Source organism: Manis pentadactyla, chromosome 14 (assembly GCF_030020395.1).
Source record: "Manis pentadactyla isolate mManPen7 chromosome 14, mManPen7.hap1, whole genome shotgun sequence".
In the NCBI taxonomy this organism is placed as follows: domain Eukaryota; kingdom Metazoa; phylum Chordata; class Mammalia; order Pholidota; family Manidae; genus Manis; species Manis pentadactyla.
This window is the reverse complement of record NC_080032.1, coordinates 2,713,889-2,741,817: the sequence shown is the minus strand read 5'-3', so window position 1 is coordinate 2,741,817 and position 27,929 is coordinate 2,713,889. Positions and strand designations below refer to the sequence as shown.

The 27,929-nt window shown below is 61.2% G+C and overlaps 2 protein-coding genes across 5 annotated transcripts; one reads left to right on the top strand and one right to left on the bottom strand.

Annotated features, from left to right (window-relative positions):
* On the top strand, positions 1-25,126 carry PRODH (proline dehydrogenase 1). Of its 4 annotated transcripts, none has more exons than XM_057492178.1 (14): positions 1-149; positions 4,136-4,344; positions 8,641-8,675; positions 9,009-9,158; positions 10,607-10,671; positions 10,858-10,974; positions 11,385-11,464; positions 12,198-12,279; positions 13,518-13,610; positions 13,696-13,842; positions 14,562-14,737; positions 15,781-15,879; positions 19,017-19,105; positions 23,238-25,126. In XM_057492178.1, the coding sequence occupies exons 2-14, from the start codon at positions 4,187-4,189 to the stop codon at positions 23,447-23,449; spliced, it is 1,503 nt and encodes a 500-aa protein (XP_057348161.1). In that variant the 5' UTR covers positions 1-149; positions 4,136-4,186; the 3' UTR covers positions 23,450-25,126. The 4 variants fall into 4 exon arrangements, with proteins under 4 accessions (XP_057348161.1, XP_057348159.1, XP_057348160.1 ...); XM_057492176.1 differs by lacking the exon at positions 1-149 and adding an exon at positions 1,059-1,505; XM_057492177.1 differs by lacking the exons at positions 1-149; positions 23,238-25,126 and adding exons at positions 1,076-1,505; positions 19,176-19,777.
* On the bottom strand, positions 20,321-26,177 carry DGCR6L (DiGeorge syndrome critical region gene 6 like). The gene is made up of 5 exons (XM_057492192.1): positions 25,997-26,177; positions 25,757-25,917; positions 22,193-22,293; positions 21,293-21,433; positions 20,321-20,866 (listed from the first exon to the last, which is right to left on the bottom strand). Exons 1-5 carry the CDS (start codon positions 26,104-26,106, stop codon positions 20,783-20,785), a joined length of 597 nt encoding a protein of 198 aa, XP_057348175.1. The 5' UTR covers positions 26,107-26,177; the 3' UTR covers positions 20,321-20,782.
* Positions 26,178-27,929: the final 1,752 nt, after the last annotated feature.

Here is a 27,929-nt window from a genome sequence, read left to right as displayed (position 1 = left end):
TCGCACCTGTGGGCACCAGGCACCGGGGTGCGGACGGATGGCTTCCCAAACGCGCCTGAACACAAGAAGAGAAGCGGCACCGCCTTCTGGCCTTGCCGGGTTCTCCAACAGCCCGGCCTCAACTACCAGAGAAGAGCCCAGGTGTGCAGGTGTGCGATGGCGCTGACCGGCCGGCGCCCGCCAGCTTGGGAACCCGGGAAACCCAGGAAGCACTCGCACACCAGGCCGTGGGCCCAGTCCCAGGAGGCGCGGGGTCTCCTGCGTGAGGGCGCAGCTGCAGGGTCTCCTTCGGGCGTCTGGCCACAGGAAGAAAAGGGTTTGTGATGCACGTGGAGCTGCCTCCGGACTCACACCTTTCGGTAGGCGCGGCGTGGGGCGCGGCGAGGGGGAGGTTTCCCAGGAAGGCGCGGCACCCGCGGTAGGAGCGAGTCCTGGGGCGGGGCGGGGCGGGGCGGGGCGGGGCTTTCCTAGGGGTGGGCGCTGCTCACAGCATGGGGCGGAGTCTCCCCGGCCCAGACCCGTCCGGAGGAGAGGGCGCGGTCCTGGGGGCGGGGCGAAGGGAGCTTCCTGAGACGTCGGGGTCCTGGGGGCGGAGTGGAGCTTCCTGAAGGGAGGGCGCGGTCCTGGGGGCGGAGCGGAGCTTTCTGAGGGGAGGGCGCGGTCCTGGGGGCGGAGCGGAGCTGCCTGAGGGGAGGGCGCGGTACTGGGGGCGGAGCTTCCTGAGGGGTGGGCGCGGTCCTGGGGGCGGGGCTTCCTGATGGGAGGGCGCGATCCTGAGGGCGGAGCGGAGCTTCCTGATGGGAGGGCGCGGTCCTGGGGGCGGAGCGGAGTTTCCTGAGGGGAGGGCGCGGCCCTGGGGGCGGAGCTTCCTGAGGGGTGGGCGCGTTCCTGGGGGCGGGGCTTCCTGATGGTAGGGCGCGATCCTGGGGAAGAGAGCGGAGCGGAGCTTCCTGAGGGGGGGGCGCGGCCCTGGGGGCGGGGCTTCTTGAAGGGTGGGCGCGGTTCTGGGGAAGAGAGCGCTGGTCCTGGGAGCTGGGCCAGGCCGCCTGAAGGGAGGGCGCGGGCCCTGGGGTGGAGCGCGGGCCTTGCGGCGGGGCCACGCCTCCCTAAGAGCGGGCGCGGAGGCTCGGGAGGGGCGGAGCGTTGCTCCCTGAGAAGGCGCGCCGAGCGCGGGGCGGGGCGGGGCCGGCGGCGCGTACTTAGGGAGCTCCATCAGGCGCGGACGTAGCGCCATGGCTCTGAGGCGCGTCGTTTCCGCGCTGCGCTGCGGCAGCCCCCGCCTAGCCCCACTGTCTACGGCGCCGGCGACCCGCGAGCAGCCTGCGGAGGACACGGGGGCCGCTCCGGGGTGCGGGGCGGCAGAGGCCATGCGACCGCCGGTGCCCGCCGTGGACTTCGGCAACACGCGGGAGGCGTACCGCAGCCGGCGCAGCTGGGAGCTGGCGCGCAGCCTGCTGGTGTTGCGCCTGTGCGCCTCGCCCGCGCTGCTGGCGCGCCACGAGCAGGTGCGCTGGGGGAAGGTGCGCAGGCGGGGCGGCGCGGGGTCCTCGGCCCAGCCTGGAGCCCTTGCGAAGTTTCAGTGTAAACCGGGGCTCCTGAGCTTCGCCGGGAGTCCAGCCGGGAAGTCAGGAAGGGGGCGTGTCCTGCGTTCTGTGTCAGGCCTGAGTTTTTCAATAGGTCAGTTACTATACTACAACTAAAAACAAAGACCAGTTTAAATTTGGAGCTCCGTATTGGTTGTGGTGTTACAAGTCACCTGAAAGTGAATTGAGTGTCCTTCCAAAGGGAAGTCTGGAAGCCTGAGACCCCAGAGTCCTGGAAGCTGTGACCTAGGGGCTCCCCAGACACAGCCGCTCTGAACAGTGTTGTGGGGAATTGGGAAGCCGCTCAAGTATCTGACGTTCACAGCTTTAACTTGGCAACTTTGAAAAGTTGCCTTTTTAGAGGACTTTATGGAAATACAGAGTCCCACCCTAACCACTGTCATTCTGGGGGTATGGAGATTGGAGATGACAGTTACCTCAAGGTGATCCTGGGACCGTTTGCAGGGGTCCAGTTCGTGCCAAAGGTCTGGAGGCTCCTGATGCTTGTGGTGGTGATTTCCCAAGTGAGATGTGCTGAAGGCATCTTACTGTCTCTCTGGGTCCCTGGGGGACCCTAGAGGAGGCTGGACCAAGGAGGAGCACCGGGCCACACCTCGGGCTTAGGTGAAGGCAAGGCTGAGGTCGCTGGGAGGTGAGGGCAGAGGCCCAGCAGGTCAGGGTGGGTGGCTCTGAAAGGTTGTGAGGCCAGTGGGGAGGTTAGCCTGGATCCCTTTGGGAGCTTCACTGTCAGATTTGGAGTGTAGGCCTGATGGGACAGAGGTGGGAGGGGGATGAGGAGAAAGCAGGGGCCACATTGGAGAAGTGGAGGCCTCTTGGAAGCCATCTGGTGTCTGTGGCAGAAGGGGATGTCCGGAGGCAAAGCTGTGGCCATAGAGAGCCCAGACTAACTGAGGAGGAGGGTGAAAAGGAACACTAGGGTTCAAGGAGCTTGGAGGGGGTGGGGGTTGGTGAGACCCTTCAGGAAGCATCAGCAGCTGAGGGGCAGCCTGCAAGGAGCAGCCAGTGTGAGTAGTGCAGTGGTCGTGGGGGAGGAGGCAGCTGGGAGATGGGACAGTTAGAGCAAGAAGGGCTCTCCACGGGGTCTCTGTGGAGCACGAGGATGGGACCCTGCCCTGCAGGCAGGACATCACGGGGACTACTGGGTGGGGCCAGGATGAGCACAGGGAAGCTGTGCCCACCAGCCGTGTGTCTGGTAGGGAAGCAGAGAGGGTTTAGAACCGCTAGGCCACGTTTCTCTAGGCTCGCACAGAGCTTTCTAACGGGTTCAAAACCAGCAGAGAAGCTGGCAGAGCTGGGGACCCTGGAGTACTGGAGTTACCCCTGTCAAAGTGCCAGAAACTGCTGGAGTACATGGGACCGCTGTGGGGGTTGGAAAGAGCAGGAGGCTTGTCCCAGGCCCCCCTCCTGTCCTGCTTGGTTGCCCTGGTGTTGGTGACCTCAGTGCCTGGTGCTGTAGGAAATGGGGCAGAGGCTAGGCTGCAGGGCTGGGGGCTGCTCACCAGAACTGGCCTTCCCTGTCCTCTGGCCTGCAGTGAAAGTGCCTCCCTCAGAGCTCGTGCAGGTCTCTGCAGCATGCGCTGGGCTGGGAGGGGTTGTCACTGCTGCCCCTGGAGTGTCAGCCTGCAGTGGTACAGGATCTGGTAGCCCATCGCCCCAAGGCAGGCTTTAGGAAGTCTGGGTCTCCCACCACGCAGGCTTCTGTGCTTGGGTGTGAGCCAGAGCAAAAGACGGGTACAGACAGATATGGGATGGGTAGTGACAGTGGCTGTGTGCTGCATAGGAAGAAGCAGAGAGAGCCAGCTTTACCTGTCCTGGCTTTGCACGCACCTGTTTGAGCCTTTTATAGTGAAAACAAGGGTATGTGTTCCTGGTACAAGTTGTCTTCCTCAGGGGCTTGGCTGCTAGAGCTGCAGTTCCCTGGGGACCCTAGATGACTGCTGAGTCCCGTGGTGGGCTTTCACCCCACAGACTCAGTAGATGGTCACTGGCTTATTGTTAGTTTATGCCTTGCTCCAGCTGAACTTAGACTTATTATGAATTTTGCATCCATTCATCTGTTCAGCAACCATGAGACGGCCAGCCCCTTGCCAGGCAGTGTTTTAAGGACTTGGAATATATGAACAAACACTGAAAAATCTGGGTGCTTCCTTCTAGAAAGTTGCACCAAATCCTCCTTTTCCCCAGCATAATCCATTAAGGTGTAGATTCAGAGAATGTTATGAACACACCCACTGCCATGGGAGATGTGTAGTGATCAGACACCCTCCGTGCACCTCTGGGGTCCCCAGGGGACACAGGGCAGGGACACAAGAACAGCCATGGGGTTAGCACCTCCTCAGCCCTGCATGAAGAGTGGGAATGGAGAAGCAAGCTACTTTGGATGGTCTCCACAATAAGACTGAGGCCTTGTGAGATGAGTCTGACCCTGGGGAGAGTGTGGCCAGGCTTTGTGGCTGGAGTGGAGCAGGGGTGTTCTCTGGGGCCAGGGGTGGCTGGGTGGCCCAAGGCAGCCCCTTTCCTTTGTCTTCCAGCTGCTCCATCATGCCAGGAGACTTCTGGGGCAAAGGCTATTTGACAAGTTGATGAAGATGACCTTCTACGGGCAGTTTGTGGCCGGTGAGGACCAGGAGTCCATCTGGCCCCTGATCCAGCACAACAGGGCCTTCGGTGTGGGTTCCATCCTGGACTATGGAGTGGAGGAGGACCTCAGCCTGGGGGAGGCTGAACGCAAAGAGATGGAGTAAGGCCTGCTTGGGCTTTGGTGACCACCCCCAGATGCCCGAGGGGCAGCCAGGGCTGGGCTAGGAGGGGGCCAGGCCAGCGGGGTCAGCCTGATTACTGGCAGCCCTCCTGGGTCCTGCCTGGGAGTCTTGCATTTTTGTCCCATAAGGGTGACGGTTCTGGGCTTTTGCAGCAGGCCTTTTGTGCGTGCGGACAGAGGAGGGGTGAGAATAGGGGTTGGTCCACAGCCTGGTCTGACTCACCTGCCTGGTTTTGTATGAATGCAAGCTAAGAATATTTGTTGCATTTTTAAATGGTTGAAACAAAACAATAATAATATTTTGTGACATGTAAAGATGACATGAAATTCAAATCGCTTTGGCCCTGCAGGGCAGACTGAATAGCTGTAGCAGACTCCATATGGCCAGCAAGGCTTCAAAGAGGTGCTCCCCAGCTATTTACAGAAAACATTTGCCTGCCCTGGTGTAGGAGGCCCTCTGGCCTCCTGGCCTGCTAAAGCATGCCTTCTGCTGGGTGGGTCCCACCACCCTCCTTGCCTGGCTCCTGAGATGGTTTCCTAATCAGCAGTTGGGCTCTGCCTGGTAAGTGTAGAGCCTGTCAGGCCTGGGCCAGCCTGGGGGTCTGAGGAGGAGGAAATGAGCAGCAAGGAGCACATGGCAGGCCGGGGTCCTGAGGTCACCGACTCCCTGCAGGGCCAGTTCTCTGGGCAGGGAGTGTGGGGACAGGTGATGCTCCCTGACCCATACACCTGGGCCATAGGACAGAATTAGAGGATGACGTCACTCTCTGCTTTCTGGAGTAGTAGCCTCATGGGAGACCCAGGCAAGACCAGCCCTTTGCAGATGCCTGGTCCTGTGCTGGTGCCTGCAGCCCTCCAGGCTGGACCCTTGCTTGCTTGGGAGCCCCTGAGCCCTGACAGCAGCTGTGCCCGGCCCCATGAGGCTTGGTGCAGGCCTGCTGAGTGACCCGCCCCTTCTCAGGCTACGGTGTTTGCTCTGGCCTGGGGGCGGGGGTGGGGAGGAAGTCTTCACGTGAGGCTCCTGCCCTGGGAACAGAATGTCCGAGCCTGGTCTCAGTGCCAGCAGGCAGCTGATTGGCCTGGGGAGCCCAGCCCCTGCCCAGTGATTCGCTGTCTTGGAGGTGGAGCTCTCCCGCTTGGCACCCCCAGCGTTCTCTGCGGGGCTGTGGGCCCAGGCTGCAACCTTCAGAGGGGCTGCCTGCTGAATAGCTAATGGACTCCAGTCTTTTGCAGTATCAGAGTGAGGGCTGGGAGGTTTCTCAGTGAAGAGTTCTCTCTCTGGTATGAAGAGACTCCTTCCCCAGTCACTTGCCTGGCCTCCTCCTTGCCCTGCAGGGGGAACGTTGGAGAGCTGGCCTTGCCCTCCTTGGGGCCTTGCAGCCGGTGCCCTGCGGCCACCTTGCTGCTGGTGACTCATCCTACAGGAGCCTCGCTGGGTGGGCTTTGGGGTGTGACGGTCCCTCCCTGGCCTCATGTGAGACCACCTTCCAAGGCCAGTCGCAGGTACCAAGGACTCATACCAGCTCTGCTGCCAGGTGGCCTTTGGAAGGTCCTGTGTGTGCAAAGGGACAGAACCGGGCTTGTAGGGGCCTGTAGAACATGTGCACTGTCAAGGTGCTTGCGTGGCCTGCTGGGCATTTTCCATCAGGAGTGGCTCCAACTGTGTAGTCCCCGTGTGGGCCCTGCTTGTGTCCTTTCGTGTCCCAGAGATCTTTCTTCCTAATGCTATCCTGAGGCCTATAGGTGCTGCAGTGGGGAGTGACACAGAGGCCACTGCCCAAAATCAAGGCCACAGGAGTGGGGTGGGGCAGGGAGGGTGCAGGTGGTGCTGGGCCTGCCCTGGGCGTAACTGTAAGAGGCCCAGAAAGGATGGAGGTGTCTGAATGCGAGGAGGCCTGGTGGCGCCAGGAAGAGGGGACCCAGGAGGAGTTCCCAGGGTAAGAAGCAGGTGGAGGCCAGAGGTGCAGGAGGAAGAGAGCTACACCCAGGGAGGGGGCGGGACAGTCTTTGCCAGAACACTTGCTAGAAAGCAGAGGCCAGGGCCTGACCCAGGGGAGGAGCCCCACAGGCTCCCCGCTGCAAGCCGAGCACCATGGGAATAGAGAAAGGGGCTGGGCCACCCCTGATGATGGGTGGGGATGGTGGGGAAGGCCTGTGTGCCTGTCCTGGCTGTGGAGACCCAGGGCTGGCTGGAGGGGCACCTGGGCCTCAGTCCCCAGAGTGGTGACAGCCGCCCTGGGACCGTGTGCGGTGTCCTGGGTGCTGCCTGGAGCCAGGGCTGAAGCCCGGCAGGAATGGGCTGCGCTGGGCACATCTGTGCTTCTCTTTGTCCACCGCCGTGCCCTGGCCGGCGCAGGGGAGGCATAAGTATGCATCCTGTGCTGAGTTCTTTCTGAAATACATTCAGCCCAGCAAACCTCCCCGTGTGGCGGGCAGAGCTTGGAGGCAGGGGGAATGGGGTCTTGCTGCTGTCTCTGTAGACCGCCAGCACTTGTATTTTCCTCCTCTGTCTGCTGGGTGTGGGCAAGGGAGCAGCCCCCACTGGCCTGCGCCTTCGGAGCCTGGCAGGCCAGCTGTGGACATGCTGGGCGGGAACTTCACAGGGCCCTGGGCCCCTGGGGGCCTTTTGGATACTGGTTTCCAAGGCGTCTGCCTAGGAGGCAGGTACCTGAGCATTAACCCCTGGGCCGCCATCCTTGCCCATGCCTTAACCTGATGGGGTCCTGCATGCCGCATCCCGCCTCCCCCTTGGTCATACCTGGGCCATAGCTGGGAGGACCTCAGGAGAGGGCTGGGTTCCTTGTCCCTGGTGGGGATATTGTGGGTGGAGTCAGATGCTGTCACGCGGTGACATCTGACCCTCTTCCCTTCTGTTGGTCAAGTGCCGGGGCCTGGTATGCACAGAGTGGGTCCTGTCCTTGCGTGCCCAGACCGTGGCCTTGTGTGGCAACCTCTGGCCCCTGCGGACTGGCCCAGACCTGGGAGCCCTGGGCTCTGACCTGGGCCTTCTGGCTCAGTCTCCAGATGCAGCTGTGGCTCTGGGCTTGCGTAGGAGTCGTGGCCCCGGGGAGGGCTCCCTGCAGGACGGCTGGGTGGCCCAGGACTTGCTCTAGGGGGCTGGAGGCTACCCAGCGGCAGCCACCTCTCAGGGGTTCTCGGCTTACCTTGGTCACGATTGCCCTGCGGTGTGTAGGGGTTGAATCGCTCTTTTCCTTGGGGGCATGGGCAGAGCTGCAGGGCTGGGGGCTGTCTGGGCATTTAAGAAGTCGCCGGTGGCCTGGAGGCTGCAGTTGAGCCCTTTCCATGGTAACTCATTTGGAGACTTTAAGTACAAAGTGAGGGGACGAAGCTGTGAGTGCCTCCGCCGGGTCTGGCACGCAGTGAGATAGAGCAGTCCCTTCATCAGAGTAGACTCAGTCGTGACAGCCCACTGCAGAAGGGGACAGTGTCTGCTGTGAGTCTGATGGGGGTCCGGGGTTGGGGGACACCAGGCTGGGGCTGGTGGGCACAGGGTGGGGGCAGGCCAGGCTGGAGCAGCGAGGGCATGGCTGAGGGACTGCTGGGAGGCCAGTGTGGCCAGACTGAGCCTGGGAGCAGGGTGGGGCAGCAGCCTGTACTGGTGAGGACTGGAGGTGTTACTTAGGTATAATGGGAGGTCAGGGGAGGGCTTGCGTTTTAAAAGAAAAATTCTGGTTGCTGCTTGGAAAGTGAGTCTTAGAGGCAAGAATGAAGCAGGGCCAGAGGTGGGGCCAGCTGTGTACCTGGGCAGGGGCTCACCTTTAGGCCCTGGTGGTTGGAAATGCCCAGATGTGAGGGGCAGAGGGAGGTGGGTACGCAGGAACCCTCACTCCTGGGCTTGGGGTTTATGCTGCTGGGGCCCTTCCAGTCTTCATCAGCCTTGACTTGCCCATGGTCCTGCCCTCTCCTCAGGAGAAGGGACACCCTCATTACTAGCTTTCCTCAGGGACTTGCCCTATGCCCTGGGCCCTCCTGAGAACTCTCTGGATGGAGTAGTTTCACCCCCTGCTTGCCCACTTGTGAGGAAACTGAGGCTCCCCCAGGGTGTGGGGCTGGCTGCCACCCCTGCTGGGAGGCAGTGACCCTGAAGGCCTGGGGCCGGGAGCAGCCGGGCGGGGTGGGGTGAGTCACTTGCCTGCCACAGCCAACACAGGCCTGTCAGGTCAGGTTCAGGGCAAGCCCTGCTGCCACCTTGATGGGCATGACTCGGCCCTTGCATCCCAAGGGGGTGTGCCCTGACCTTCTTCCCTCCTGCAGGTCCTGTACCTCAGCAGGGGAGCGAGAGGGCAGCGGTGAGTAGGAGGCGGCGGCTCCGGAGTCAACATCCTGCCGTCCCCACCCCTGTGGCTGCACACCTGGGGTTGGGGCACAGGCAAGCGACAGGGCCAAGGGGTGGTCCCATGGCTCCTCCACGGGCACCTGGGCCGTCGTTCCAAGTATGCTGGCACAGCCTCACGGCCCTTCCTGGCCAAGGAGCCCGTCCCGAGGGTGGGAGCAGTGGGGTGCTCACAGGCCTGCGGGATACAAGGAGCTAGTGGGGGTGGCTCCGAGTGTGCGCGGAGCGGGGCTGCAGAGGAGCACAGGGCAGGCCAGCGGATGCTCGGGCCACGCGCCCTCCCCTCCAGGTACAAGTAAGAGGGAGAAGCAGTACCAGGCCCACCAGGCCTTTGGAGACCGCCGGGACGGTGTCATCAGTGCCCGCACCTTCTTCTACACCAGTGAAGCCAAGTGTGACAGCCACATGGAGACGTTCCTGCGCTGCATTGAGGCTTCAGGTGGGCCCTGCTCTGCGCTGGCTGCACCCCCGCCAGGTCCAGCCTGGGCCTAGCCCTGCATGTGGGGACATGGGCCTGTGACAGGCCGGGCAGAGCGTGTGCTCAGGGCTTCCTCTAGAGGTTGCCTGGGTGTTTGTGAGGCTGACCCAGGGGTCATGGCTGGGCTGAGGTCACACTGGGGCACACCTGAGTCTAGCCTGCCTGGGGAGCCGGCTGTCTCCAGGAAGGCACCTCCTGCCCCTCTCCTGGGTACTGTGGCCTGATGTGGACCTTGGGAAGGCTGGTAGTGGCCTGGGCAGGGGCTGGGCTCTCGTGACACACTCGGGTGTGCCAAGGGCTGCACTGTTCCGGACACTGTGCCACATCCTCCTTCAACAGCCAATCCCTCCTGCACCGCGCCGGGTGGGAGTGCCTGCCGGGGTGGGGAGCCCCGCAGGCCTCTGTCCTGGTCTTCGGGACCCCCCCCAGGCCATAGTGCAGCCCTGCCCCGCACCCCCAACATCTCCTCCTGGCGGCCTCCACTGCCTGAACACTTCAGGGGGTGGGAGCCGACAGCACCGGAGGGTCGGGCAGGTGCTCGGCGTGTGGGGAGGGGCGTCTCCTCACCTCCACAGCTGCTCTGCCTGGGGGCTGGCGGAGGGGGAGGGCCGCATGCAGCAAAGCCGAGTCACAGGCTTCCAAAGCTGGAGGAGAGAGGAGTGTGGGGGTCAATCGCCGCCTGGGCACTGCTGGGCGTTTCTGCATTTTGTGAAGCCTGCGTGGGGCACCTTGAATGCCCCTGGCCATGGCATGGAAGACAAAACTGAGGCAGGAAGAGGAGGGCAGGTCCTGCCAGCCCCTCGGCCTGCTGCCTGCCTGCACCCGTGTGGTGAGCACTCACAGAGCAGCCTGGGCCCGCCTCCGTGGTGGGGCCTCCAAAGCAGCATGGACACGGGTGTTTGTGGACTGGGAAGGAGAGCCGTCCTGCCCATGGGTGGTTAGTGTCCTGGGCTGTCTGGTCTCAGGTCTCCCCTCCTGTGAAGGGTGGGGGCTGGCAGGGATCCCCGGTGTCACCTGCCTCAGCCTGAGATCAGTGAGCTGCTTCTGGGGAGGGGATGGCACACAAGCTGGGGCCAGGCAGCCTGTCCAGGAAGCATGGCCACCCTGGACGTCCCTGAGGCCCCTGCTCAGTCCAGGCAAGGCTAGGGGAAGATCTGTGCTGTCCAGTCCTGGTGGCTGGGCCATTCGAGGTTCCCTGGTGGTCTCGGGGCACATCTGTGAGGTAGGCCCAGTACCACGAGTATTGTTGGTGACCAGCAGGAAGAAGTGCCCGTGCCATGACCGGCACTCTGGCCCATGTCCAGTGAGATGCGTGCTGACTCCGGAATAGCACAGACTCCGGGCTGAGGCTCCTGGTGCCCCCTCTCCCCACCCGGAGCCCTAATGGCTCTTCCTCTGGCTTCTGGCAGGTGGAGCCAGCGACGATGGCTTCTCAGCCATTAAGCTAACTTCACTAGGGAGACCCCAGTTTCTGGTAAGTACCAGAAACTTCTACCTGCAGAGGGCTGTCCTGAGCATTACGTGAGAGCTCCTGTGCCGGTCCCTTGGGTCTGGGCACCAGGCACATGCGTGGCCTGGGGAGGGTTCCGGGGCCGTGCCAGGCTCCCTGGGCAGGAGCTGGATGTGTGCCTGGAATAGTGCCTCATGTCCGCACCTGCAGCTGCAGTTCTCAGATGTGCTGACCAGGTGGAGGCGGTTCTTCCACCAAATGGCTGCAGAGCAAGGGAAGGCTGGGCTGGCTGCCATGGACACAAAGCTGGAGGTGGCGGTGCTGCAGGTGGGCCTCCCCGGTGGGCGAGTGGGTGGCCCTGCAGGGCTGGGGAGGGCTCTGTCTATGAGGAGCCAGTGGCAGTGTCAGAAGTGGGTTCCTGGCACTGCTCCAGAACCTGCAGCCACCCCACAGCTGCTGGCGTTAGCTGAGAAGGAATCCGAACAGGCCAAGGGGGTGCTGGGCAGGAGGATTGAGGGGGGCTGGCCTGCATGTGACAGAACACCATGGAGCTGCAGGGAGGGAGAGGGACATGGGGGTGGTGGGGACAGACCTGCTTGGAGCAGAAACGAGCAGACTGTATCTTGTTCTCGCTAATGGTGTAATAAGAATAGCATCACCACAGTGGTTGGGGGAAGCAGGAAATGTTACTGAAGGGCTGGGGTGTCAGCAGGACGCACACCTTCTCACTTCTCAAGGAAAGCGTGGCGAAGATGGGCATTGCTTCCAGGACAGAGATTGAGAACTGGTTCACCACAGAGACCCTGGGCGTGTCTGGGTAAGAGCATCATTCCCTTGGCTGGGAATTCAGGAGCATGCAGCCCGGTTCAGCCATGGCGCCAGCTGAGCCCCATGGGCCTCTCCCAATCCTGGTCATCCTTGAGAGCATGGGCTTTGGGGCGACAGCACTGAAGGACCCACTCTCCCGAGACCCACAGAGCAGCCAGGAGTGCACAGAGCTGGGGTGGGCAGCAGGGCATGGAGCCAGCCCAGCTCTGCTGCTGGGTGGGAGCAGCCCTGAACGGGCAGGGATGCTTATGGGGTTGTTTGGGTCCGGGAGTGATAGTGCACCCCGCCCTCCCTGGGACCCACATGGCAGGCCGGCGGAGGGTCCGGGCAGCTGAGGTCCCGCAGGGCCCCATGCATCATCCCGAGGGGCTGGCGGTGAGGTCACTGAGGCCTGTGGGCTGGCAGCAGGCTGTCCCCTTGCATGCTGGGCCTGGCCCGTTCTCCCATGTTTGGCTCTCCCCAAGCCTGACGCGCCCCTGGTGCATGCCCTGGGCTTTACAGCCACTGCCCTGAGGCAAGAATGTTCTTGTTTTGGTTTCCATTTTTTAAATAGAGAAAAGTTTATGGTTTCTCTGTTTTTAAAAACTGAACACTAAGATTGGTCTTGAGGGGTTGGGTTTGTGGGTGGTCTTCTGTGGAGTGGGCTGGCTTAGGGCTGGGCCCCCACAGACCCTAGTGCCTAGGCAGAGCTGCCACCCTATGTTGACGTACCTGTCCCACAGCACTCTGGACCTGCTACACTGGGGCAGCCTTGTTGACAGTAGGACCAAACTCTCCAAGCACCTGGTGGTCCCTAACGCACAGGTGATGTCCCCCTTGCCACTAAACCCTGCCCCGGGGTGGTGGGCTGAGAAGGGAACCATTTCCTGTCACCTACCCTGGGCCAGCAGTGGGATGCAGTGTGGCCGGGATCACTGTCCTCCCTGGCCCCACAAGACCCTCATGGTCCAGGGGACAAAGAGCTACAAGTGCCCCTCAAAGTGGGAACAAGGAGAGGGTGTCTGGGGGCCTTCCCCATGTCACCTGTCTTTGTGCGTCAGGTCACCACGCACCTCCATGGCCTGAAAGGGCAAAGGCCACCTCGTCCTCCCTCGTGGCTCCGGGGCTGGCCAGCCAGCTGGCACCCTCGCCCAGCCTCTCCCTTACACCTGCACTCGGGGGCAGGGCTGGGGGGGCCGTGGAGGGCCCCCACTCACATGGCCAGCAGTCGACGCTAGCTCTTGGCCAGGCTTCCTGCCCACCTGGTGGCCAGGCTCCCGGGCGAGTGCCCCTTGAATCAGCTGAAGCATTGTCACCCTCTCCAGCCCAGCCTCAGAAGTCCCGTGGCATCACTTCTGCCCTATTCTGTTAAAAGCGAGTCACTAGGCTGGCCTGTGTCCAGGGTGAGGAGACCCCTCCTGCCTGTGGGAGGGTGTCCAGGAACCTGCAGCCATGTTTGGGGCTACTTGCTGAGCTGGGTTTGAAGCAGCGGCAGATGTGCCTTTGGAAACATCCTCAAACACAGCCTCCCCAAACCTCCAGGCCACTCAGGGCCATGGGGGGCCGTGCTGGAGGCGCCAGGATGGGCCTGGGCAGTATTAATGGGCAGGCAGGGTGAGCAGAAGGCCTCACCTGGCTCCCCGAAGGCTGCCATCTGGGAATGGTGCCTCCGTCCCCGTCTGCCTATAGTCTGAGCCCTCTCCCTGCTAGGGGCTGAGCTTTTCTAAGTGACTGGAGGGGTCAGGTTCTGGTAGCACCATGTGGGAAGCGAGGTGACCCACCCCAGGGGTCCTGGGAAGACCCAGGAGCAGACACCATGGGAGCAGACCTGCCCTCAGGCCGCTGGCCCTGTGCATGGAGTGCGCTGGCTGGCAGCGAGGTTCCAGGGCGCCGTGTGGCTGGCCGGGCTCAGGACAGGCTGCTGACCCTCACGTGAAAAACGGTGGTGGGTGGGTGGGGGCGAGGTGGCCTCACTCATCTGGACGACCAGGCCCTGCACATGGGGGTGGTGGGAGTGCTCAGCCTGGACCCTGGCTGGGGCCTGACCACATGTGGCCCCTCAGACAGGACAGCTGGAGCCTCTGCTGTCACGGTTCACAGAAGAGGAGGAGCTGCAGATGACCAGGATGCTGCAGAGGATGGACGTCCTAGCCAAGGTTGAGGGCCTGGGATGCACCCAGGGCAGGGGCCCATCCTACCTGAGCCCAGACAGACCCTCTCTCCTGCCCCTGCTCCTTGCAGAAAGCCAGCGAGGTGGGCGTGCGGCTGATGGTGGATGCTGAGCAGACCTACTTCCAGCCGGCCATTAGCCGCCTGACGCTGGAAATGCAGCGCAAGTTCAACGTGGAGAAGCCACTCATCTTCAACACCTACCAGTGCTACCTCAAGGTGCGCCCTGCTGCCTCCCGCCGGCCTCCATGCAGACGGCACCAGCCAAGCGGGGAGTGGGGCCCAGGGCTCGTGCCTCCTGCCACCTTGGGTCCCTTGGGGCTGCTGTCCCAGACAGGAGTCGGAGGGGCAGGAAGAAGATGAAGAAGCTTTTTAGAGTCCACTTCACGTGCCTTAATCTGCAATTTCAAAGCCATCAAAAGTGGCTGTGTTGTCCCGCCCTGTCCCAGTTGGGTCCCTCTAAGGGTCAGACGGAAGCTGTGGGCCCCTCCCCAGAAGACCCGCCCAGACTTGTGCCTGTGCCTCCGGGGACTCGGGTGCTGCGGGCGGGCCCCCGGCACAGACCTGGGCTGGGCTGCTCGGGGACCGGCAGGGTGTGGGGTGGTGGGGTGCTGATCCTGTAGGGTAGCAGGCTGGTGGGGGTGGGGGTGTCCTGGGCAGGTGCCTGCAGCATGCAGCAGTCCTGCCCCCAGTCAGCTGCGGGGAATCTGGAGAGCACCTGCTCTCCCACGGGACTGTCCCTGCCGTCACCGTTCCTGGGGATGAGTCAAACGGCCTTCCTCATCCACACCTGTCTCCTGGATGCCCTGAGTGCCCACAGGCTCAGGCAGCTGCTGCCAGCCCTGGTGCCCACATAACCTCCCCCTGGGAGCAGCTGGGCCCCAGGCTGCAGGGGGCTCCATCCCAGTCATCATAGGCATCTGGTCCCCGCCCCACAGGATGCCTACGACAACGTCACCTTGGATGCGGAGCTGGCTCGCCGTGAGGGCTGGTGTTTTGGGGCCAAGCTGGTACGGGGCGCGTACATGGCCCAGGAACGTGCCCGTGCTGCAGAAATTGGCTATGAGGACCCCATCAACCCCACATACGAGGCCACCAATGCCATGTACCACAGGTGCGCCAGGTCATCTTGGTCCGCAGAGCCTCAGGGCTCTGTGGGGAGGGAAGAAATGGGGTGAGGGTGCTGGGGCTGACCTGATACCACCCTGTCCACAGGAGGAACAGCCCTGGGGTGAGGAGCGTCTAGGAGCAAGATTTATGCCCTTAGACCATAAGCGATAGCTCCTCTGCTTTCATCTATTTCCCCCAAAACCTTTAAGGTGGTGGTTTTAATATGGAAAAGGTTACTGAACAAAACTAAGTGAGCTCGGCTGCCCCCAGCCAGCTCCCATCACTTCAGACAAGAGATGTGCCCCAAGCGGCTCTCCCCAGGCTGCACACAGCCTGTCTGCTTTTTAATTTCACGCTGGGGATGGTCAGCTGTTCTGCCTCTGCTCTTGCTCCATTTATGTCTGTTGTTGCCCTGCAGTGAGTGAGGTCAGGCCAGCCTTGTACTTTTTCTCTCTGAGGTTGTGTGTGCGTGTCGAAAATTCAGAGACCCTAGTGTCTTGCTCACTGGCCTCTGCTCCCCGCCCAGCCTTGCCGGCCTCCTTCCAGAAGCGCTGCTGTCTGCGCCATGGGGCCCCGTGCTGCGGTCGGCCCGCACTTGGTTCCCTGTCCTGGCGTCTCTAGGAATGTGTGACCAGAGCCTCCCCTGTCAGTTTGTGGGGCGCCTGTGTTTGTGAGCTGGTCTCTGGGGGCTTCCAGGGTGGGTGCCGTCCGGCGGCTACAGCAGAGGCTCACACGCGCCTCATCTGTTGTACCCATGGGCAGGTACACAGCTACATGTTGCTGGAGGTGGTCAGAGAACGAGCACCCTGCCCAGCTGTCCTCACTGCCAGATGGGGCTCTGCTCACACCCCTGCACACAGGGAGGCCGGCATCCCCAGCCTTGATTTCCTCAAGCACTGGTCTAGCTGGTCGCCTGCAGAACGTGGAGCCCAGCCACTGCCTTTCTTTCCTAACATGTGGGGAGGCTGCCGTGGGGGCCCCCTGGAGGAGCAGGCTCACCAGCTGGCCCTGCGCCTGCCTCGGCCGCTCACGCAGCCCCCTCCCCAGGTGCCTCAGCCACATCCTGGAGGAGCTGAAGCGCGACACCAAGGCTGAGGTGATGGTGGCCTCCCACAACGAGGACACGGTGCGCTTCACACTCCGCAGGTAGGCGCTGCCCCCGTCCGGTGCTCCAGGGTGCCTCCCAGTTAGGGAGGAGCTGGGGCGAGCACCCCAAGCTGGAGGTGTGTGCAGGTTGGCCTGCCAGGCGCTGTGGGCACTTTGTGGGGAACATCTGTAGAAAGAGCTGGTGCCCTGCAGGACGCTGGCCCCCCAGGCCCGGCTGGACACTGGCACTGCTGCAGCCAGAAGGCTCTTCGCAGTTGCGTTGGTTTGTAAAATTAATGCCTGGTTTATTAAACTTTCAAATTTAAAACAAATTTCATTAGGTGATTTAAATAGCTTAATGGAATGTACGAATGCAGTGTGAAATGCCGGGCTCTCGGGAGGCCTCTGGCACATCACCCCATCTATAAACGAGTCCTAATATATTGAGCATTTGGAATTTAATGTAGCCCCTTTAAATGCCTGTCCTGTTGGGGCAAAACTTCAGTAGAATCCTTATAAGTCAGGTACAGGAGTGGAGTGAAGTGAGCTCTTAGCACGTGTCCCCACAGCTTGTATCTTAACCTGAGCAGGGCCACCCTAGGGGGCCTGGTTCCCCCTCCCTGGTCTCTGCTTTCCTGGGGCTTTAGGCCCCACAGGAAGCCTGGCAGGGGGTGGCCTTGCTGGCCTTTGCCTTTCCCAGGAGCAGAGGCCCCCTCCCGCACTAGGCACCCCAAGGCTTCCTGCCAACCGGGGATTGGGGTGCAGGCAGGCCTGGGCACCGTGGGCTGGGCATGCTGCCAGGAGAGCTGACGCCGCTCCTTCTAAACCCATCAATAAGGACGCTGCTTATCCTCTGCTCGTGATGGGGCTTTTTCAGTCTGAAACTGCAACTGAAAACCACGATCTCTAATGCAGCACAGTGGCAGCCGCTGGGAACAGACCCCAAGGCACCCTGTGGAGGCCCCTGTGCAGTAGGGTCTGCAGGTTCCATGGGGTGGGGGCAGGGGAGCCCACGGGGTCACAGACCGGCAGTTCTGCCCCACCTTCCACCTCCGTCCCTAGGCACTTCCCCAGTGCTATTTTCCAACATGTCACCGGATGCTGAAGGACCCAGGAGCACCTCTTGTGCTCAGCAAAGATTAATTCTGGCTTTGACTTTTAGAACATACACGAGTAGCAAAATTTAAAACCTGATTTCCCTTAGGCTTGAAAATAACCTGTGATGAAAACTTGATCAGGCTTGGTCACCCCGGTACCAGGGTCCTCCCAGAGGCAGTGCGGCCCCAAGGGGGCCACCCTCGCAGGTTTCACTTCTGAGCTCAGCAGCCTGTGGCCACGCACATCTTAGGTTGGGCTTATAGGCTGTGAACAGTGGGACTTTGGAAGGTATGACCTACCCTCAGAAGGGCTTCCTTTCCCCTGATCTCAGACTCACCCCAGAGAACAGGGCTGTCCTCACCATCTCCTACAAGTGCCAGCTGAACGTTCTCCTTTCTCAGCCTCCAGGGCCCGTGCCCGGCCCCACCCACCATCAGGGAGAAGGCTCAGCCCCATAGGCCACCTCCCGGGCTCCTGCTCTGGGCGCTGGGGAGTCCTCAGCAGCTTGAGCATGCCCTCCGGGGGAAACAGTCTCTCACTGATGTGACACTTGGGGACCTCAGCCAACCTGTGTCAGCGGTGACAGTAATGAACCAACCCCAAACGCAGAGGTCCCACGGGCCAGCAGTGGGGGCTGTGCTCAGCTGGGGCTGCTCTGCCTGCCTTGCCGAAGGTCGGTCCAGCCTCTGTGGTCAGCTGGAACCTGGTCGGCTCTATGTGGCCTCATTTGTGGCTGGGCAGCATCACAAGCCCAGGGTTGATAGGCCAGCCCAAGCTTTGCCTGTGGTCTCAGAAGCCCTAGGGGGATCAAGTCTCTGCCCTTGTCACATTTGCTTTTGTCCTGTTGGCCAAAAGAGGTCTTGAGGCCCAGCCTAGAGGCCAGGTGCGGGGAGCCTCTGGCACTCGGAGAAGCTGCAGTCACCTGGATGGCGTGGACAGTGGAAAGGGCAGGGGCAGCAGCCACCTTTGTAGGACCCAGCAGTCCAGCAGCCAGTAACACGTGGCCCTGCTCTCACAAGGTTCATGTGCTAGTGGTGCTAGTGAAGCGCAGAGACCAAGGGACATGGTACAGGTCGGGGCTCGCTTTAGACTGGGGTTCCTGCTGATGGGTGGAGCCCAGCTCCAAGGGAAGGAAAGGGCCTGTGGGATGGATGAGATATGCCTGGGACCCTGGGGCAGGGGCCCAGGGATGGGGACAGTGAGGAGAAGGGAGGGGGACTGGGAGGCTCCGGCCTGGCTTGTGGCCCGGGCAGGTGTGAGGAGGGCCCAGGCTGGACGTGCCCCTGAGGGGGCCGAGGCTGTGTCTGCACACGTGGATATGGGATCTGGACATCAAAATGTGGGAATCATCAATATGTGTATCTTCCAACTCCTTGAATTTTTGTAAAGGCCCTGCAGGGGGAGGTGTGAGCACAGGAGAGGGTGCTGGACAGATGGGGGCTACCACCCCAACATCCTAGCAGCACTCTCAGAAATGCTAAGCCACACCTACTGATTTCAAATGTGCCAGTAGCCACGTTAAGAGGAGATGAAATTAATTTCAATAATACATTGCAATGAACCCCACATATCCAATATATTACCATTTAAACCTGTGCTCAGTATTTCAGCGAAAGGCTGTGCATTTTTCTCAGACTAAGGCTTCAAAATCCCATGTGTGTTTGATGCTTCCAGCACATCCTGATTCAGACCAGCCACCTCTTAAATACTCAGGGCCACCAGTAAGGGACAGAGCAGCCAGCAAGTGGACGACAGGGCCCAGGGGTGGGTAGGGGGATGGGACCTGCACTGAAGTGGAGGGGCTGGAGGGAAAGGTGCGGGGGGAGAGCCCAGAGCTTCCCCGGGCCAGCCACGAGGTCACTGCACTGGGGCCGGGGGGCCGGGCAGGAGGGAGGAAGGGGCCCCTGGGGAGCAAGCACAGTGGGAGAGGCTGGCTGGGGAAGGAGGGAACCTGTGGCCATGGGCCGCGGTGGGAGCAGCAGGACAGAGCCCAGGCCCCACCCCGCCCTGCGGGGGACAGTGGATGGAGGGACTCTTGGCATCAGGAAGGCTCAGCACTGACAGCCCAGGAGCTGACCCGCCACCTTGCCTGCCCACAGGATGGAGGAGCTGGGCCTGCACCCCGCCGGCCGCCAGGTGTACTTTGGACAGCTGCTGGGCATGTGCGACCATATCAGCTTCCCACTGGGTGAGCAGGGTGTCCATGGAGGTGGGTGGGGGACACAGGCCGGAACTGACGCCTCTGTCCCTGTGTGCAGGCCAGGCAGGCTTCCCTGTGTACAAGTACGTGCCCTACGGCCCCGTGATGGAGGTGCTGCCCTACCTGTCCCGCCGCGCCCTGGAGAACAGCGACGTCCTGAAGGGCAGCTGGCGAGAGCGCCAGCTGCTGTGGCAGGAACTCAAGAGGCGGCTGCGCACCGGCAGCCTCTTCCACCGCCCAGCCTAGCGCCGGAGGGCTACCCTGCCCCAGACGCGGCCCCCAGACACCCCGCCCAGGCTGTGGCTCCCAGGGCCTCAGACTGTGGTCAGGGTCTGGGGGTCCGGGTGGCCCCCGGGCTGACTCCACAGCTACAGGCCAACCCCAACCACACGTGGACCACCTTTTATAACGGACTGTGACTGGCTGGAGGTGGGGCCTCGGTGCCACACGGTATGGGCCCTGTGTAATACCTGCCAGAGCCACTAGTTGTCAGGAGATGCCCTTCAAGGAGCAGGCACAGCCCCCACTCTGTCACCCCCATGACCTTGGACCCAAAGGCTCACCTACTGCCAGGCTGTAGCCCACAGCCCAGAGCCCCACAGACAGGTGGGCAGCGGCCCAGCTGGGAAGCCAGCCTGTTCAATAAACCCCTCTTGCCGATGCCTGCACTGCTGCTTCCCGAGGCAGCTCACGAGGGCAGAAGCGGGAGCGGCTCCCGGTGCCCAGAAGTCGCACCTTCTGGCTCCGCCTCTCCCGCATCGCGTGCCCTGCGGGTGGATCCAGCACGGGTGTATCACAGAGCCAGCCTTGCCAGGTGCTAGGCACCCATACCCCCCAGCTCCTCAGTCCAAGGGAACAGCAGGGCCCCTGGGGCTCAGACCGACCCAGACAGGATGCTCCCAGGACCAGGCTCGGTGTCTCCCCACGCGGGTCTCCCCCGCCCACAGAGCACCCCTGCTGCTCTCTACCTTTCACCCTTGCCCTCCCACAACCCAGTCCAGGTTCCTGCTGCTCAGACAGGGACCCCCGCCATGCCCCCTCCCACAGTTCCCAGTCCCACAGAGCAGACCGGATGTGGTCCTAGTGCCCTGGGGCCTGCCATGGGAGGGCCTCTGTGACAGGGTGCCTAGGGGTGTCCTCTTGTTGGTTTCTCTGTAGCCAGAGCTACCACCGGCCGACGGCAAAGCCATCACAGGAACCACGTGCAGACCATACTGAGGTGTCTTTACTTCTCTGGGTCACACGCTCGGGCCTCGGACCCTCTCCCACTCAGCTACCCCTGCCAAGGTGGGGCCAAACCAGAACAAGCTTGAAGCCGGGGGTGGCAGAGGCTGGGATGTGCCCCGAGGAGGGAGAAGGCACCAGGCCCTCCCGCCGCACTCTGCCTGGCTCTGGGGCAACCAGCCATCCGGGGAACCTGCTCTCCCCTTTCCCACACCTTCCTAGCTTTGGATGAAAACTCCAGACAGACAGGGTGGCAGGCGTAACCAGCATCCACCTGGCCTCTCTCAGAAGGGTGACACCTCCTGCAGGCAGCTGAGAAGGTGGTAGCCATATGTCAGGAAGACAGGTTGGCTTTGTGCTGCCTGCGACGACAGTGAGACAGGGCTGTCTCCCCAGCCATGGCGGGCAGCGGGTCACTGGCAGGGACCCCACCTGCCCTGGTCACAAGGCCGCCTTCCCCGCCTGGCAGCCCCTGTGCTGCAGCTTCCGGATGAGTTCCAGTAGGTTCATCTGCAGCGCCAGCTCCTGGGGTGCAGAGAGGCTGCTGTGAGGCCCTGGGCAGATGCCCTCTTTTCCTAAGGGCCCAGCGAGCACCAGGCCATGAGCTATGGGACTGACTTCCAGTGATGCCTGACCATGGCCTGCCAAAAAGAGGCAGAAGCTCGCCCCCTCCTACATCAGGGCCTGCGGCTGCCCCAGCTCAGTGCACATGGGTTGCACGCAGGGGTGGGAGCGGGCCTCAGGGAGGCCAGTTGGCTCACCTTCCTGTGGGCAGAGGCAGGGACTCCGGCCTCTGCTGAGCAGAACAGAAACCCTTCCTGGAGCCTCACCAGCTTTTCCCCACCTGCCCTGGGCCTGGCCCCCCAGAGACCAGCTGCAAAACCCCAGACAAAATTAGGCTTGTGGGGACCAGCATCCCCTGGCTATGCCGGGCAGGCCTGGGGCACTGACCTGCGGGTTGGTGGTCACATAGAAGCCAGCGACCCCCGCCTTCTCCAGCGTGCTCTGCTGGTCCGCCACCTTCCGGTCCAGCTCCAGGACGATCTTCTGGTCCATGGCCCGCTGCTCCTCCCGAATGCGGTGCTCCACCGCCTGCCACGGTGAGGGTGGCTCGGGATCAGCCCCCAGCACCAGTGAGGCAAATATGTGCTGCTGGCGTGTGGCCTCATCTGGCCCCTAGACCTCTAGTGGCCTTACTGAACCCCAGCTGCTCCTTCTCACCCACCCCCAGTGCTCTCCCCTTCAGGACCTCCTCCCTTGGCCATGCCAGCCCTGCCCAGCGGACAGCTCAGGACCACCATAAGCTAGCCAGATACTGGATCCGTCTGCGCACCGTCAAGTTGGCCACTGTCTCTGGACCTTTGCCTGTGTCCCTCTCCACTGGGGCTGCCAGCAACCCCAGCTCAGCGCCTGCTCCCTCACGCCGTGGCTTAGCAGCCTCAGGACCTGCATAGGTGTCTGCATGCACCTCTACTACCTGTTGCACCTTGGGTACATGTGGGTCTCTGGGTTGTCCCTGAGCAGCCTGGGATGGGCCTCTGCTGGCTGGCCTGTCACCCCACCATCGCCCTTATACCTCTAAGGCCACGGAGTACAACGGCCCCCACTCAGTACCTGCCCTGCACAGGCCCTGCCCACCAGGAGCTGCAGCCTTGGAGCAGAGGGAAGACAGCTGGAGGATCCCACGCTCCCCGCCTGGTCCTGACACACCCAGCCCCCAACAGTGGGGACTCTGGGCCTCCAGAGGCCCACCCCGGGCTGAGCCCAGGGCAGTCACAGTTCCCAAACCACCCTGAGCCCTCCCATGGCCCAGCCCAGGCCCAGGTGCCACCCACCCTGTTGCGCCCCTACCTCCAGCTCACGCTGCTGTGCTGCCTGCAGAACAGGCAGGTTGTGGGGCCGGCAGGTCTGCTGGGCTTCCTGGTGCTTCTGCCGCAGGGCCTGCCTGAGCACTGGGAGGGGACAAAACCGGCAGTTCGTCAGCAGGGGCTGGGGCTGGGAAGGGGCCTGGGGAACACCTTCCACCTGGGTGCCTACATCAGCTGTCCCACCACAGGACAGCCGCGCTGGAGGTGTAGACATAAAACCAGCCCGCCCAGAGCCCTGCCCTGGAAGCTGGATGGAGCCCCAGGGGACACCTAGGCCAGGTCCCACCCTCAGCAGGGCAGGAGACTACAGGCCAGCAGATCACCAGGGGACACCCAAGTGTCCAGGAGGCCACCCAGGGAAGAGCCAGAAGAGAGTAGGCGTGGGTCACTGTCCCTGTGCATGGCGTGCCTCTGCCTCCCTTCACCCCGTGAACTGGCCCGCCCCACCCACAGCTCCCAGAGAGAGAAGGGTGGGCACAGAGCCCGGGAGGCACAAGGATGGAAGGAGCTGGGAGAGGCCCTGTGCCGGGGGGTCTGCGCTGCTCTGAGAGGGGCCCGCGCTCCCCACTACACCAGGAATACAAGCGTGTGTAAACGCTTGTACAATGCTGGGACTCGGCAAAGGTGGAAGGTCACGGGGTGGAAAGAAACCAATCCCCAAACACAGGACTCAATACCGCACAGCTTAAGTCTTTGCCTTTATGCGGTACGGGGCCAGGTCTCCTTGTACACGGACACACACAACACGACCTTAGACAGGGACCCCACATTACAGCTCCTCTTGGGTGGGTCCCTGAGGCTCCCCTGCTGTGCCCACAGCCTTGAAAGTCTGTTGCCTGGCATCTGGGCCACCTTGATAAGGTATTTACCACATTGAATGAGTTGGAAACCAAGAGGGTTCCCCCACCCCTGTAAGCGCAGGGACAAGACAGACACTCCCTAGTTAATGTTTACAACACAGGGAGGTGGGAGGCAAGGAAATAAATGCAGGGATATGCCACCTCCTGTGCCCCATTACCAAACTGCAGATTCCCGGCCAGCGCCCAGAGGCCACTGGGTGAGCAAGCAGACAGGAGGAGAGAGCTGTGCCCACTGCTGCTGCGGGGCGGAGGGGCCTGGCCTTGGTAACGACAAGGAAAGCAACTGCAGCCAGTCACCGTCCTGCTGGGTCCCAGAGAGGAAAGGCCCAAAGTCACAGGGCGCTAGCCCACCGCTGGCACCGCCTGCCCGAACCTTCTGAAGGAGAAGTAGCAAAACGTTTAAGGGGTCATGGAAACCTCCCCACTAAAAGGAACCAGGGCTCTGTGGAGAAACAGGTGGTTCCCTCCTTAAAAAGGTACCCTGAGTGCTATACCCCACAAAGTGCTAACTTGTGTGGAGACAGAGATCCCCAAAACAAAAGCACATGCTCCTCCCTGACCGTGGGAGCACAGCTGCCTGGTCACCTGAATTTGGCAGAGACTCAAATCAAAGGTAGGAGGAGCAGGAGAGCTTCCCGGTGGCCAGAGAGTAAGGGCTGTCCTGATGAGAGGCTGCTGGCCTCGGGATGCTGGGGGTGGGCTGAGTGAGGGTGCTGAGGCAGGCAGAGAACATGGAAGTCTGCACATGGCACATGGAAGTGCTCAAAGAACGATGGGGACACATCAAAATGACCCAAGTTCTCCCAATGGCCAAGTGTGACACAATTTGAACACTAACAATCATGAGCTATGTACTTTGGATCTGTGACTATGCATTTTATACCTCAAAAAAAAAAAGTTTACAAAGACAACCATCCAGATATTTAGGGAATAAGTAAGATCAATTCTACACAAACTCTTCTGGAAAACTGAAGAGAAGAACACTTCCCAACTCATCCTACAAGGACAGCATTGCCCCGACACCCAAACCAGATGAAGAAAACTACAGACCAATGTCTGTCATGAACACAGAGGCAAAAATTCTTACCAAGATTTTAGCAAATCAAATCTGACATACACAAGGATGATCTATCTTGGCCAAGTAGGATTTATATCAGGAATTAAAAAATCTATATAACTCACCACAGTAACAGAATTCTAAGCCACATGATCACCTCAATAGATGGAGAAAAAGGATTTGACAAAACCCAACATCCATTCCTTAGAGAAACACACTAATCCTGCAGCACATGTACACTGCCTGCCCCCACAGGGAAGGGGCTTTGCATCACTAGTAGGAATTTCTGCCACAAATGTTTAACCTGCATATCATCAGGCCCCTCCTTGCTGTTTGCAGGGAACAGAGGGTGGAGAAACAGGTTAAATGACATGACGAGGAAGCGATCTGACAGGTCCAGAGTGAGAACATTCTACAGCTTGAAGAACGCCCTTGGACTCTTCAAAAAGCCAATGTTGCAATAAATGCTGGGGGCTCTTCAGAAGCAGAGAGACCAAAGTAACCAATTGCAATGCAGGAACCTACGCCAGGTTTTCATAAAGTGACAATTTGCAACAAGTTGTGATGTGATTTGTGGTCTGAAGGTCAGAAGACACTCTGGAATGAGTAATTTCTCAGGAGGCTGTCCAGTGTGGTTAGTAGGAGTGTGTTCTTGTTTCTGGAACACTGGTTCTTAACCCTGGGCCAAGGCTGACCCCTAAGATGTCTGGAGACATTTTGGTTTCATGACCGGGAAAGGGAGCCACTGTCATCTAACAGGGAGAAGTCAGGGAAGGTGCTGAACACCCTGCAAGGCACAGGACACTGCCTCACCGTTAAGATGTGTCCTGCCACAAATGTCAACAGTGCTGCAGTTGAAAACTCTCGTCTAGAAGAATGCTGAAGACTAAGGGCGAAACCCTATGATGCTGCGTGTACTATAGAGAACTTTGGCAAAATGTTAATCATTGAATCTATCTGGACGGCATATGGGTATTCATTATACTCCTCTTTCAACTTACCTAAATGTTTGAGCTTTTTTATAAATAAGTTGGGGGAAAATAAAACAACAAAGGTGAATAAACTGATGGGGCAGGGACAACTGTCCAGCATCCCTTGCAGGAAGGGGCTCTGACCTGGAGGAAACCCCTTGGAGGCGCCACATCTCATGAGTCTGGCTGAGCATGTGACTCGAGGGGGTAAGTTTTCGGGTGTTGGAGGGTGCCACGGGGCACAGTGAGTGGGAATTCGATGCACTGCTGGTGTGGCGCTCTGTGCAGCCAAAAAGGGAACCGAGCCTACAGGGTGCTACAAGAGCTGCCAACACTGAGGGGCTGTCGACCGCTACAAGGACGGCCAGCACCAGGGTCTGACCGTGGGCAGAACAAGCAGAGAGACCTTGGGCCACCCCGTCTGGAAACGAGAGGCCGAGCAGGGAGTTTCCGGATGTTATGCTGAAGGGGGATGTTGCAGCTGAGAAAATAAAACTGGCTTGACTCACTTGTCACCGAGAAAGCACTAGCCTCGAGTTGGTCAGCTGTAGAGACTTCTTTCGAGCGACCCCCGGGGAGGGACTCGGTCTGCACAGAGCTCCCCGCGCAGGCCGCCCTCCCGCAGGAGGAGCGTGCGTCCTCCCCCCGCCCCCGCGCACCTCGGTGCTCGTTCTGCAGGCGCAGGCGCTGGTTGTACAGGCTCTTCTCGGTGAGGTGCTGGATCTCCAGCAGCCCCTGCACGATCTCGAACACGGTGCCGTCGAGCAGCGCCAGGGCCAGGTCGCTGAGCGTGGTGTAGGACAGGCGCTGCTGGAAGGAGCTGAGGGCAGAGGGGCGGATGAGCTCCGGTGGGACCGCGCCGCCCCGGCCAGCCGCCCGCCGCGGCCCGGGCCGCGCACCTGGGCAGCTCCTTGACCAGGCTCTGCAGCGCCGACAGCAGCTGGTAGTGCCGCTCCTGCTGACGGGCCCCGTCCACCGCCTCCTCGAAGGCGCCGGCGTAGCGCTCCATGGCGCCAGCGCCCTGCCCGCCGCGCCGCGCACCCCGCTACGTCAGTCCTGGGCGCGGCCTCCCGCCCCTTCAAGTCAGTGTTGTTTGCGGCGCGGCCCTTCTGTACGTCATCCAAGCCGAGGCTCGCCCCGCCCCTGGGCGGAGCCTCTTGGGCGGTGCCGCGTTGTCCCCGCCCCTTACCCTGCAGTCCTGACCGCGCTACCTTAGAGGCATGACGCCGCAGCCTGGAAATCGCGAGATTCAAAGAAACCAGCCTGGGCGCCCGGCGTCGGCGTGGGCTGAGGCCCGTCCCCTCCCCGCTCCTGGCACCTGCCGCGAGCGGGGCCGAGCCCCGCGGGGCCTCGCTGTGCGCTGCAGTCTGAAAGCTGCTCCTGGCAAAAGCGCGGCAGTCACTGGCCCCACGCATGCACGCGGCAAGACCGTGAGCCAGTTTCGTCGCTTTCGGGCATCAGCCTCCTGGTCTTCCACTCACGGGGCGCGTGTTCGGGCCACCTGCCAAGCGAGGCGCCCTGGCACACGCCTCCGCGGGGACTCGAGTTCCGGCAGTGGCGGTGCAGGCGGGCGCGCGCTTGCCATCGGCCCGGGGCGGTGGCTCACAGACCCTGCGGGAGGGTCCCGTCCGTCGCCCCTCATTCTCGTCCACTTGTCGTCAGCATGGAGAAAAAAACCTGGCCCGATGCCTCATCCCACCCTTGAGAATAAATTCCCTGGCGTCCACGATTACACTTTATAAACTACAGAAATCTGCCCCCTCCCACCACAAAAATTCGTGCTGGTGACTGTCCTGCTGGGCTTGTGGGGCAGGAGGCGGGGATTCCCACGATAACTCACCTTATGCCGTCCTCCTCAGTGGGAGGGACCCAGCCCAGCAGCAACAGGCGAAAGTAGGTGTAATCATGGAGAAAACGACCCAAAAAAGCGGGATTAACTTGAGGACGAATCCAAGCGACCGTGGATGGAATGCCCAGACCTCTGGAGGAGAGCATGCTGACCCACTGGGGGCGCTGTAGGGTCAGCGTCTAGGCAAGAAACCAGCCCGAGGGCCTCCCCCAGGGTGGCCACTTAAAGACTCCGTGACCAAAGTTTGGGCAAGCTCTCTGGGCCCTTGTAGCGAGACCCTCCTGCTAAGTCAGTTTAGAGAGAATCCCCTACCCTTGATATCTGACCACCCTTGTTATCCGATCAAATTCCGCATCCCAATATCGGACCACCTGGGCCTGCGTTCAGCAAGAATCCCCTTCCCTTGATGTCTCCTCTTCGTGCCTGTCCATCTCCTCACCCCCTTGCTCTGCTGTGGGCTCTCGGGTCCCCAGGTGTCTGCTGTATTTGGGGCTGAGCCTGATCCCTTTCCTGTTGTGACTGTCTGGACACCTGCTGAAACAGTCCTGAATAGTCTTCCTTACCATTTGAACAAGTGGCACGGTAATGTTTCCTTTAACACCGTGCACACAGTAGCTTGGCCCCAAGCGGGTGTGACGGGGTGGAAAGAAGAGAGGGCAGCTCTGCCTCGGGGGCCACTGCCGGCAGGTGTGCACGTGGCAGGCAGTCCCCAAGAGCCTCAGCAGAGAGAAGTAGCCATTCCCTTGGGACTTTGGTTCCTTGTCCAGCAGCGGTGCCAGGGAGGAGAGGTCAAGGACCAGCCCGAGGAACCTCCGCTCTGGGTGCCATTCAAAGCCAAGCAGTGGGGTGACCCTGGGGTCTGTCTGCGCCCCCTCCCCTGCTGCTGGAGTTTGAGACTGTGACTGAGGACCCACTTGGAGCTGCCTGGCCGGGACAACAGGAGATTGAGTCCCCACCTGGGGCTGCCACAATCGCCCAGTGCT